The following is a 13626-nucleotide window of genomic DNA, read 5'->3' as shown; positions in this document are numbered from 1 at the left end:
TCAGCCATTATAGAAAACAGTATGGAGGTTACTCAAACAACTACAGGTGGAACTGCCATATGATCTAGCAATCCCACTGCTGGGTATATACCCAGAGGAATGGAAATCATCATGTTGAAGGGATCCCTGCACTCCCATGTTTATTGCAGCTCTAGTTACAATAGCCAAGAGTTGGAATCAACCTAAATGTCCATTGACAGATGACTGGATAAGGAAAATGTGGTATATATATTCGATGGACTACTACTCTGCCATAAAAATGAATGAAATTCTGCCATTCATGGCAACGTGGATGAACTTATAGAAAATTATGTTAAGTGAAGTAAGCCAGGCAGAGAAAGAGAAATACCACATATCCTCACTCATAAGTGGGAGCTCAAATAAAGAAAAGAAAGAAAGACAATCACAATAATACACTGAACTTTCAAAAAAAAAGAACAGAACTGTGGTTATTAGAAGTGGGAAGGGAGGAGGGGGAAGGGGGTTAGTGAGAAATTAGTTAAGGGTCACAAAGATTGATTACATTTTGTAAACATGAGTATACTAACTATGCTGATTTGATCACCACATGTTGTACACATGTATTGATATTCAATTCTGTACCCCGCAAATATATATAGTCAAGTATCTCTCAATTTAATGAAAACACATCAGGAACAATTTCTTATTGTTATATGACACTGAATTTTGCAGTGGCTTGTTACATAGGAATAGCTCACAGATACAAGGCATTCTAATTTGCATCCAAGTAATATCCCTGACCCGACATGTGGGCATGCACACACACGTGCACGTGCATGAATGCTTCCTTTTTTGTTATCCCACTAGCAAGGGAGAGTATATTCAATGCTGTACAAGTTGCCCAACTTAAGAAGGACTTACACATCTCACATTCTTTTGCTGCTGTAACCTTATCTGTTATGTCAAGAAGGTATCTCTACTCCTAACCCCTACCTCTAGTTTTAGAACTGTGGAGTCCACAAAATCAGGGTAATGTAGCTAGGACAGGGAATAGTTAGGGCAGCTCAGCAGAAAAAATCAAGAAATTTAATTGTGTTGAAGTCTCAGAACATCATGATCACCAGTGATATGATATTTCTAGTCCAGTTAAGAAAAAAAAAATTTACTAATGACTTAATACGTGAGAACATTTTTGCATGATATCATATATTCAACAACTATAGTCTCATTCAATTTGCTCTGTGATTGTAATACTTCACTCCCACAATGAATGGTTATAGGCATGACCTTGATGGTTGCGTAGTGCAAAGATATAGCACATGTAATCTTTGCATGGGTACAAATCCTTGCTTTACTACTGTTGTGTGACTATGTGAGTTATTTAACTTATCTCTGCTTTAGCATCTCATCCTTAAGCTGGGATAAAAACAGTGCCCAATTGTGGGTTTATTGAAAAGGATTGAATGAGACGAAGAATGTGGATAAACTTAGCATTCATTTAGTACATAGCAAGTGCTCAAAACTAAAAGGGACCAAAAAGTTTTAATATCCAGTTTAGGTAATATATAAACATGTTTATCTAAGTCACTATCAATAAGGACAGTGGCACCTAAGTGTTCTGGAAAGTTTTGGTGTCAGGTTGCATAAAATTATACTGCAGGGATTCATGTAGCATCACAGTAAAGGGAAAATAAAGAATATATGCATTTGTTTGCCTGTCTATACCTTAAACGTGAAGATGCTGTAATGCAATTTTAGGTAAAAAAAAAAAAAAGTGTCTCCAGAATTACCTTTTGAAAAACACCAAAATGAAGTTGTTAAAGAACTGAAAGCATGGTTCATTGGTAGAAAAAGGAAGAAAGAAATTCTTATCTAAGGCTGTCTCAGATCCATAGGCCACCCAATCTTTAGTCTCCAAACAGCTTATACCCAAACATTTGGTCATCCCAACTACTTAATGATATTTCTAGAGGGCAGATGCACGTCTAGAGAAGTTGAGAATATGATCATACTTACTAATGCTACTGCCATGGCACATGCACAAAATTCACTGGTTTGATCCCTTCTCAGAATGCTGTGGTAACTTCTGGGCATTTTCTGTCATTATCACTGCTTCTTTCTGTGTTTAGTCCCTCCCCCCCAACACACACACACTTATCTGGGCAAATAATTTTCTCCATTGGAACGAAACAGTCTTGCTTCATGATCTTGAACTGTGTGACCATGGGCATATTACTTTACTTTTGAGCAAACTATTTTCCTTCTTGAGGACTGAATGTGCTCATTTGTAAAATGAGGAGTTAGGATTAGGTTTTCTCTCTGGCCGTGGCTCATACAAGCAGCCTGGATCACATTAGATAATCACACTGAGGCCTTTACTTAGACCTCAATTTGCCCACCTGTAAGGCGGAAGCTGGGCTTAGGTCATAGGTGATAAAAATGCCAACATTCCTGAACAGGATCTGAAATTATGCCGAGCCTCAATGAGAAGGAGTTCTGTGATTAAACAGGGTGCCTGCCTTGGCCACAGAAATGGGCAGAGGCATCACGTATGCCGTGAGTGTGATATCCAATCTAAGATTATCTAGAAGATCCTTTCCAGAACACTGATGATAAAGTATGCCTATATACATATATGACTCAGGATAAAAGCGGTGTTTTCATTTAACAAGCAGTGTATGCCTCTGCTATGATTAGAGTGCACAGAGAGATGTAGATAATACAGGCTTGTGAAAAAGAGTGATAAGATTAAGAAATTCAGTTAAAATACAGAAATTTCACACAGGGATAAGCTGTATAACCAAGAAATCTATTTTGTAAACAGATCTAATTTTCTTGGCCCTGAGCCTCTATTTTCATTAATATTTTTAAGTAGAGTCAGTCAATTCCATTGGTTTTATGCAGAGATTACTAAGAATCATTAATAATTATTTTCTTAGTGACAGAGAATTTAACACCACATAGGCCTTCTCTTTCTCCTTCCTTATCCTCATGTGACTTCACCCCATCCCAATTATTCCCTGTCCCACCTTATTCCTCAGTGGCAGGGAGAAAATGTGTGCACTAACAAAACCAGATGTACAGAAGTGGGGTAACCACCTCTGCCTTGCCTGAGCTAATCCATGGAAGGAAAGCTCTATGGTCACTGCCCTTAAATTTCTATGATTTTCAAAGAATTGATGGTATTCAATGCTGTCTCAAGTAGGTGAAACCTGGGTGGTTTGTGAACACCCATGTGCTGCCATGTACTTTTCTAACACTCTTGATCTTATTGTAACTAATCGATACCTTCCCTCTGATCGCTAATCTGGCAGTTCACTTTGCATCTATCAAATGTGGAGTCACTTGTCTTATCTCCACAAAAATTCTTAATCAGGTTCCTGATTTCCCCTTATATGCCTCCTGTAATAGTTTTCTGTTGCTTATAACAGAATACCCAAAACTGGGTAATTTATAAGAAAATGAGTTTATTTCTTACAGTTCGGGAGGCTGGGGAGTCCAGGATCCAGAGGACACATCTGGTGAGGGCCTTCTTTTTGGTGCGGACTCTCTACAGAGTCCTGTGGTGACGCAAGCAATCACATGGTGAGGGCTGAGCAAGAGCACATTTCCTCATGCTTTCTTCCTCTCCTTATAAAGCCTCCTGTCTACTCCCCGATAAACTACTAAACCATTAATCCATGAATGGATTAATCCATTCATGAGGGTATAGTCCTCATGATCCAACCACCTCTTAAAGGCCCTACCTTGCAAATACCATAGTCAGATTCCCACCCTCTTTAACACTGTTACAGTGGGGATTAAGTTTCCAGCACATGAACTTTTGGAGAACACATGCAAACCATAGCATTTCTCACCTAGCCCCCCAAATTCACGTGATTTTCACATGTAAATACATTCATTCGAACCATAGTACCACTTAATTCTTCATTCCACTTCTTGAACTCCACCAGTACATCCCCAACAGATGAGAACATTAGAAACTTCTTGTACTTAAACACAAAACAAAACTCAGTAACATTCTAAATGTACAAAGGGGGAGAGTCTCTACCCTCTCCTGCTGAGATACATCACCTGCATTTTTTTTTCCATATTTTTTTTTCTTTCCTTGGTATCTAGTGGTGTTAAATATATCTGGGAGAGATGCAACTTAGCAAACTTCCCCAGGAGATTAAGTGCTGATCACCTCTGCTGGACAGTTTCACAAATGCCTTCTGTGTTTCTCTTTTTTGGTAAGGGGACGCAATTTTACATCGAACCTCTCTTTTGGTTCCTTTTAAAATGTTTCCTCTCTCTTAATATTTTCTTATTTCTATCTCTGAATGGGGGGAAAGAGTTGATGGGTTAAGGAAGAGCATCAATAAAACCTGTTTTCCTGTTTCACTCCCTATTCCAAATCCCTCTGTCTCAAAACCAGTGAATTTAGGAACTTAACAGTTAAAAACTGTCTTCCTTGTTTCACAGGGATTAATGCTGGGGTGATCACTCAGAAGAAAAGCTGAATACTGTGCGGGATGTCATGAGCTATTGCTCTGCCACAAGCAGTATCTTTACCCATTCTGCTGTCATTGGATGCACGCAAGATGCTGCCTATGGACAGAGGAGAAGAAATTGACCTCATCTAGGGCTGGCCCGTAGCTCTCTTGGGAGAGCGTGGTGCTGACAACATCAAGTCAAGTGTTAAGATCCCCTTACCAGTCATCTTTATATCAAAAACAAAAAAAAAAAAAGAAAGAAAGAAAGAAAGAAATTGACCTCATTTAGAGTTAAGGAAGACTTCCTTCTGGGAGTTCTTTTCTCAGACTTTACATTTCTATAGAATTGTAACTCATGTCTTAAGTTTTCAGTTTTCTCTAATAATTTCTGGAACCAAGCATTATCGTGTCATGCACACTCAGTGCTCAAATTAATGGTCTGGTGATCTGGGTGGCATGTCCTTCTCCCCCTTTCTGGTTCATCACCCATGATGTGCACTTAGAGTCCTAGCTGTGCAAAGTGTTCTGGATTGCTCAGGACACAGAGCTGCCTCTCTCCCGGTAGCCATGAATCTCCTGATGCTGGCCATCATTATCTGTGGGGTGCTAACTCAGGTGACCAAAGGTAATAGAACCCTAATACTAGGGGTGATGAAACTAAGATGAGTTGTTGCTCTTGGGCTCCCCCAGTATCTTGAGGGGAAATGAGAGGTTACAGGAAAAGCACTGGGCCAATAAAGAGCAGCAGCAATGCCGTTCTTTTGGAAGCTGCATGCCCCACCTTTGAGAATCTTTCTGTCACAGGCATGTAGCAAGCCGAGGTGTCCTGGGGGACATTTCTCCAAAGGCAAAAAATTCCTCAATGCCCTGAGCCACCCCCACTGTCTCTTTCTGTATCTTCCCCATGTTAGCTCAGCCTCACTTCACTTCTGTTTTGGTTATGTCATTGTAGTACCTATTTCATCGTTGTATCCTGTTAGTTCATCTCTGGAATTCTTCTTTGTCCTGAAAGTGCCTTCAGAGGGAGGCCCTCATTTTCTCATTCTTAGATAGGGTGAACAAGTCCATTGACACTGTTTCTAGATTCTGCAAAGCTATCATGTGAAAGAGACAACATGTAAGTTTGGGGTGGAAATGCGGATAAGTGGAGTGAAGACAGGGTGGAAAAACTAGTGACCGATGGGAGCTTTTGATTTTAGAGCAATGTAAAGAGCTCGTTCCCTCTTTTAATAGTGCTACTTTTGAAAATTACCTGTTTTTTATTGAAAAATAATACTTTAATTGATTTATGTGTCAAGAAATTAGTTGATAGGTTTATATGGGCTTAAGGAAAGGAGAAATATTCTGTACAAGAATACCAGATCTTCAGTCCTCCCCTTCAGAATCAATCAATGTTACCAATTCCTTGTACATCCTAGAAGATACAAACATATAGATTTACATGTATACCTTTTAGATTTTTAAATATTAAATCGTAAATGAGCCATGTAGACTGTCCTGCAATGCGGTAGCAATATATCTTAGAGACTTCTTACCAATACATAAATCTAGTTCATTATTTTTAATTGAGACATAAAACTTTAGGGGGGAGGAGTGAATCTCCTTACTTTAATTGCTCTGCTACTGCTGGGAAACAGGTCTTTAATTATCACAAACAATTCAGCAAGGAAAATTTGTAATCAAATATATGTTTCTTTCATTTATAACTGGACATAACATAAACCCCCCCGCACACGCACAAACACACACACACAGATTGTCAACCACACACCAAAAAGGCTACTTTTTATTCTTACCACCAATTGTGAGTGTCAACTTCCCATATGCTCATCAGTCCTTTTTTTCTATTACATTCTTCCAAGTTTTACAATCTGATATGTGAAAATGGTGTCTTGTTGTTTGAATTTATCGCACTTTAATTATAAATGAATTTGAAAACCGGGGGGGGGGGGAAGAAGATATAACAACCACAATTATTTGAAATTGATATGACAAGCAAACAGAAAGGACATTGTTGGGGGGGAGGGGGGGAGGGGGGGAGGTTTTGGTGATGGGGAGCAATAATCAGCTACAATGTATATCGACAAAATAAAATTAAAAAAAAATAAAAAATAAAAAAAAAAGTCAAGAACATTTTGAAAGCAAAAAAAAATAAAAATAAAAAAAATAATAAAATTATATTTAAACCAAAAAAAAATTAAATTAAAAAAAAATGAATTTGAACATCTATTTTATTAGATTTCTGAACACCTGCTTATTGATTCTTAGTAGTCTTTATGTACTAAAAGAATTGACTAGTCAAATTTGGAAGTATTATATTTTGCTTAGATCTTCCTCAGTTCTGTGAAATTGATATACATATGCCTATAATCTTATATCTTGCTTCACATGCCGATGTAATAAGTGAGTTAAAGAATTAATATCTATATCCATTTCTGAATATGGACTATCTGTTGAAGGTTTGGAAAGTTTGGAAATTGTAAAGCAGTAAAAATAAGGTTTTGCTTGTTGCCTTCCCTCAGTTTCCTTGTTTATCATTTGAACAAAAATGTGTATTTATAAATTTTCTATTACATCATTAGTATTTTCCCATCTACTAAATATTTTTCAAAAACTGTATTTTCAATGATTAAATAAAATTTTGTAGAATGGATGCTGTGTTAAATTACTTATCCAAATTGTTTTTGCATAAATAAGCGTGTTTATGTCTTATATACAAGGATGGCTAATATTATCTTTCTTATACATAAGTCATTCCAGATAAAATTCCTAGAAATATACTTTTTTCTGTCTAATGTATTATTAGTTTATGAATATTTGTAAGTCTTATAAATAAAAGATTATATCTAAATATTTAATTTTTATTTATATCTGAGTAATGGAAAAGTTAAACTTCAAATATAAACTTATTGTATATTTTAACATTTCTACAAAATCATCTTTTTCTGCCTATTTTTTCCTTTATTTTGGGGTGTTTTAATTCTGTTGATTTATAGATTTTTATTTTTGTTTTCCATTATAGGTTCTGTTTTGAAATTTAACTATTTAGTTTCTCTGAACTTTATGTTATGTGTTTTCGGGTGAGATAGCACCTGATATTTTGTGAAGCAACTTTTTATCAAGCCAAGCTGTCCATCAATGGACTGCTATCAATAGATGTATTTAAGTGATGCTAGCTGATTCTATATCTGGTATGTTTTACAGAGAATTCACACATGGAATAATCTTTTGGCTAAATGAATTTTCTGCCTGAAAACATACAATTGTTATTCATATTTTTTAATTTTAGAATTTTGAGATATTGGTGCTGGAGGGTATATGTCCTAACAATGTAACAATTCCAGAATAAAGAGATGTGGAAAAATGACTGTTGTCACTCTTAAAAAAAATACTCTCGGTTATGGATTACTCCCATTGCCGTTATTCTATTGCTTAAGCCAAATACTTGGAATTATCTTTGATATTTCTATTTCTGACACCCATCTCTGTCAGAAGTCTATTACATCTACCTGCAAATTATATCCAGAATTCAGCTGCTCTCACCACTACCACTGCTACCGTTCTGATTCAAGTTACCATCATCTCTCACCTGTATTACTGCTGTAGCTTTTTTGTAGGACTCTGCCCTTCCACTCTTGCCTCCTATAGTCTATTGTTAAGACAGCATAGTGTGTGATCCACTTACCTTGGAAGTCAGATCACGCACTTCTGCTGAAAACTCTGCAGTGGACCCCTCTTCACTGAGAGCAATAACCAGAGTTTTTACAGTGACCCACCTGGCCCCTCCTGATCTGGTTCTTTTGACCTTCTTTACTTCATCTTCTACTAATACAGTCCTTGCTCACTCCCCTACAGCCACGCTGGCCCTAATGTTCTGCCTCAAACATGCCAGACTTAATCAACCCATGGAGCTCTGTTTGTTTCCTATGCTTAGATTGCATTTGCCCCAAATACTGGTATGGGTAACTCTTTTAGCTCCTTCATGTTGTTTAATCATCACATTGTCACACAGACCTGTGCTAACTGCTGTTTAATAAACTGCAATCTGCTCCCATGATACTCGAATTGCCCTTAAATCGATTCTCCTTTCTCTCTGCAAACTATTTATCACCTTCTCAAATGCAAGATAATGTACTTACTTTTTCTTGTCTATCTCCCCCTGCTAGAAAGTAATCTCCATGTGATTTTGTCTGTTTAGTTCACAGATGTACCTCAAGGGCCTAGGATGGTGCCTGCACCTTAGGAGGGGCTCAAAGCTTTGTTGACTGCGTGGCTATAGCTTCAAGGTTGTCTTGAGAATTACTTGCTCTCCTGCATACATATATGCCAGGCTTCCTCTACCACAGAACCTTCGCTCTAGTGGCTTCTTTGCCTAGACTACACGTATCTACATGCTCCTTAGGCAATACGGCTTGAGAAAAATGATCATATAGCGTACTAGATAAATTACCATACAATGGAGCATATTAGTTTTAATGTAGCTTTATATCCTCACCCCTCAAATGAATGATGCTGCTTAAAAATCCTACTGCATTTCTTTTATGGGATAACCTTCCCTCTTTCCTAGACAGCTGTTCTATCTTATTTTATATTTATTTTTATTGGATATGAATATTCATGAGATACAAAGCTGATTGTCAACCCTCATGCCCATGATGTGAGGGCCAGATTCATACTGGCAGCATACACCCATCGCCACAAATTGCATTTGTACCCTGTGTCCCCCACCCAATTATCCCCAACCTCCCTCTACCTCCCCCCCCAATCCACTTTGTAGCCGAAGGAATGTTCTCTCCCTCTGCAAGTCCAATGCACTACTGTGGTCTTTCTTTCCTTCAGTCTTTCTCTCTTAGCTCCCACGTATGAGTGAGTACGTGCAGTATTTATCTCTCTGTGCTTTGCTTATTTCACGAAACATAAGTTTCTCCAGGCTCATCCATGTTGTTGCAAATGGGAGAATGTCATTCTTTTTTATGGCAGAGTAGTATTCCATGGTGCATATATACCACAGTTTCCTTATCCAATCATCCATCGATGGACATTTAGGTTGGTTCCATGTCTTGGCTATTGTAAACAGAGCTGCGATGAACATGGGAGTGCAGGTATCCCTTCAACATGATTATTTCCATTCCTCTGGGTATATACCCAGAAGTAGGATTGCTGGATCGTTTGGAAGATCTATCTGTAGTTGTTTGAGAAACCTCCATACTGTTTTCCATAGTGGTTGTACCAATTTACAGTCCAACCAACAGTGCAGGAGTGTTCCCTTCTCTCCACACCCTCGCCAGCATTTGTTATTCACAGTCTTTTTCATTATAGCCAGATAGACAACTATTTTATACTGACCTTTCTTTGTCTTTAATTCTCCAGCTCTTTTCCTCTACATGGTGCTCCCTCTCAGCTTATGACTTGATTGATTTAAAAAATTCAAGTAAGAGCTTTTTTACTGTACCACTGCTGACATCCATACCAGCACGCTTTTGTACCCATCTCCTCTGTCCCTCTAGCCATAAATTAGGAAATGTGTCTTGTCCATCTAAAAGTCAGTCTGCCCTATGTAAATTTATTCCCATCACCTTATCGATTGTGCCTTTCTGTCATCTTATTATTCTATTCATTACTAATTTCTCCCTTTTGCTTGTTTCTTCTTAATTTCTTGTAAATGTGCTCTGTATTTCTTGATCTTCAAAACAAAGCCAGAAATCCCTCCCTCAACCCTATATTGCCCTTCAATAAGACCTCTAGTTCTCTTTTCTTCCTCACAGCTAAACTTCTTAAGATTTTTGTCTGCAGGGGCTACATCGTCTTCTCTCTCATTCACATTTTAATCAACTTCAATTTAATTTCTTTTCTTTACATCACTCTGAAACTGCTCTCCTCAGGGTTACCAGAGACCTTCATACTGCTAAACACAATGGGTACATTTCTGCCTTCATCTTTCTCAGCCTCTCAGCAGCACAAGTGTTTGATCACAAATGGCCACTCCTCCCTTTAAGAAAAATTCTCCTCTCTTGTTTAGTTATATCTGATACAATTTTCCCTATATCCTTTTTGCATTTTCCATTTTCATGCACACCAGCCTGACCTACAACTGCCAGTAACCCCAGTACTTTGCTGAGTTCTTGTAAAACACCCCTGCGTAGGGCAATCCAAAAATGTTAGGAAATTATCAGCTCGCTCTGGGATCATCTATCAACTATGGGCTAGCAAGATGGTGGGTAAATACTTCAGTTGCTTTGACCTACAAGTAGGATAACTTTGGGGCTTGTTTAATAGGCTGGCTGCTAGATTTCCCCATGGGATTGTGCTCTGGTCAACCACAGTGGTAACTAGTTTGATAATTCACCTTCTCTTAGATTTCTTGCTTTCCTGACTTTCCCATTTCCCCACTGATTTTTTGAGGGGGAATTGTATCTAAACTATTATATTCAAATCTTTGCTCATGGTCTGCGTTTGGAAGAATCCAAACTAAGACTCTAGTGTCTCATTCTCCTGTTTTGTTCTGACTTATCCGCTTGTTCCTTTCAAGTCTTTTCCTTTTGTCTGATCTCTTAATCTTGAAACTCACCAGAATTTCATTCTCTCTCTCTCTTTTCTCATATTATTCTGATCCTCTATGGTGTATCCATTTCTGTGGCTTTAAATACTATCTATAATCAATGATTCCAAATTTACATCTAGAGTTGAGACCTCTCTTCTGTGCTCCCACAGATATACCCAACTGCCTTCTCGACATCTCAGGAATATCATATGTTATATGCCCCAGAGAAAATACTTGAGCCCACCCTTTCCTCTTCCCCCACATCTTGTTCTTTCCTCAGTTTTTGCCATTCTGTAAGTGGCAAGTATTTCTAATCACCTCTACCTCAATTCAGAAATCTAGAAATTCATTTTGATTTCTCTATTCCCCTAACCTTCTATCCAAAGAGTCAATAATGTCTTAATTTGTCCTATTCTCTCTATAATAACTGACAACCCCCGTTTCAGCCATTTGTACATCTTACTTAGAAAAGATCTCTCCAGCACGTCTCTCTGATTCTGTTCCTTTTTGTCCCTAATCTAACCTCCACTTGAAATCCAGACTAACCTAAAACATAGGTAAGTCAATGAGCTCACATTATGTTCTGAAAAAAATAAATAAAAACACTTAATCTCACCTAAAGGGATGGGGAAATCTGGCTCTACTACTTCCAGTTGCTCTTTGCACATTCCACTTCACAACCGTCAGACTTCTTCAGGTCCCTTAAATATTCTATGCAGTTTCCTAAATAGTGAGACTGAGCATCTGCTTCCGCTTTCCCGAAACAGTCTTTGCCTCTTCTATGCCTTACTGGCTCGATTTCATCCTTCTTGTCTAGGCTTGACTATCGGCTCTAAATATGTCTGCCCTCTTTCTTTTGCTTTCTTTCTTTTTTTTTTTTTCTTTTCCTCTTTTTTCCTCCTTCCTTCCCTCTCCCACCTTTTCCCTCTATTTCCTCCATCCCAATTTCTTTGATGGCACATGCGTAATTTTTAATATACATTTTTTTGTCTCGTTTCTCTCTCTCAATGGCTTATAGTATTTGTCATCATGTTAGTTTAGATGGCAGTGGCAGTAGCTGTGAATGTTCAAATGAATGAAAAATTGTTATGTTGATGCTAGAGTTAAAATTTTGATGTACTTTTTATTCCCCGCAGCTAGTTTTGAAACCACAAAATGCTGGAAGAATAATATCGGGCGCTGCAGAAGTCGATGTTTAGATAACGAGAGGTACATCCTTCTTTGTAGGAACAAGCTGTCGTGCTGCATTTCCATAGTAATATCACACGACTTCACTCGAAGGCCAATACTTCCCTGGCTCGTACAAGAGGATATAACATTTGGTTATAGTGATGAAGATACTTTTACTGGTTCCCCAATATCTAGGCCTGATGATATGGTAACATTTGACTTGCCTGAAACCACAGGAACTGAGATCATTTCTCCTGAGAGTACTTCTGAGATAACTTCTTCCCAGTCCATGCCACCACCTTCTGGGGTGGGCACTGTTACAGTTAATTAACATTTCCTTCTGGGTATGAGACAACTAGAAATATTGCTGAAAATAATATCCGTGTAGCTAATTCTACTGAACTAATTTCACCAGGACAATTCCTTTGGAGATTGGATGACCCTGGGGATGAACATAACCGCTACTGCCAAGACAGTTACCTTGCAATTAGAAATATGTAGAAGGAAGTGTATAGAAGATACAGGGATACTCTTTAGCATGCTTAAATTCTTTGTCTTCCTCTGATACGTTAAAATATATGGACTAATTTTGATCTCAAGTCAACTTGTGTGTCTGTGTATTTTTCCATTACCCCCCCCCCACCAAAAATGAAGGCCACTGTTGGAGCTGCCTATTACGATTGAGACGACTTTAGTAGTGCCTCACCTGCTCCTATCACATACAGAAAAACATATAAAGGGACATAGAGAGAAAGTTCCAGATTAGTGCTCCCTTTCCTGCCCCATATCCTTTATCATAAGTTCTGATCCTAAATCCCTTTCTGCATCATGATGTCAAATTTTGTCTAAGGCTCTAGCTAGTAACTAAACCAGTTAGAGTTAGAAACGAACTCTTTCATCCAGCACAAGCACTGATCTAACTGGATAGAATTAAAAGTGGGACTTGCCTTGTGAGTCAATCACATTAAACTAAAAACTGCATCAGAAATTCCGCTTAACTTTCCAATGGTCTGCCCACTTACAAGCTCAGCTTCGAACTATATAGTGGTCTCATAGCAGCCTCACCAAGTCTCCATTTTGTCCACGAATGCTGGTTGTGTACAGGTATCTATGTTTTGTGTGTTTGTATGCATGTGGTGCTGTTTATATGGCAACAGATAGGTCAACAAGTTTCCTCTCTGATACTACAGAGGTGCAGTTATTAACTATAAAATTGATTAGTTATTAATGAATTGTGCTGAGGCAGAAGTGCAACTGAAAGCCACAGTAACAGATGATTGGATTTCTCAGAATAAATGTTTATTCCTCTAAATCTTTTTATGTGGTCTAGGCCAAGCTGCCAACAACCATGGCTGTAGTTTGGATATTGTCCATCAGACCACTGACCTTTCAGTAAACCTCATACTCTAATAGGTCTTAGACCTCCAGTCAGGGTAAACAACATTTTCATTTGCCTGGGACTGAGGGACTTCCCAGAAG

At 38.2% G+C, this 13626-nt stretch overlaps 1 protein-coding gene across 1 annotated transcript; it reads left to right on the top strand.

The window, feature by feature from the left end:
• The first annotated feature begins 5003 nt into the window (after positions 1–5003).
• DEFB125 (defensin beta 125) lies at positions 5004–12478 on the top strand. The gene is made up of 2 exons (XM_063089011.1): positions 5004–5061; positions 12114–12478. Exons 1-2 carry the CDS (start codon positions 5004–5006, stop codon positions 12476–12478), a joined length of 423 nt encoding a protein of 140 aa, XP_062945081.1.
• The last annotated feature ends 1148 nt before the right edge of the window (positions 12479–13626 follow it).

Source organism: Cynocephalus volans, chromosome 1 (genome assembly GCF_027409185.1).
Source record: "Cynocephalus volans isolate mCynVol1 chromosome 1, mCynVol1.pri, whole genome shotgun sequence".
Lineage (NCBI taxonomy): Eukaryota > Metazoa > Chordata > Mammalia > Dermoptera > Cynocephalidae > Cynocephalus > Cynocephalus volans.
The sequence above is the reverse complement of the archived record's forward strand: the minus strand, read 5'-3'. Positions and strand labels throughout refer to the sequence as shown.

Excerpts from the sequence above, each read along its gene's own strand:
- DEFB125 (XM_063089011.1), top strand. The coding sequence starts at position 5,004 with ATGAATCTCCTGATGCTGGCCATCATTATCTGTGGGGTGCTAACTCAG. Across the intron at positions 5,062-12,113 it reads GCTAACTCAGGTGACCAAAG|CTAGTTTTGAAACCACAAAA; the intron begins GTAATAGAACCC and ends TATTCCCCGCAG.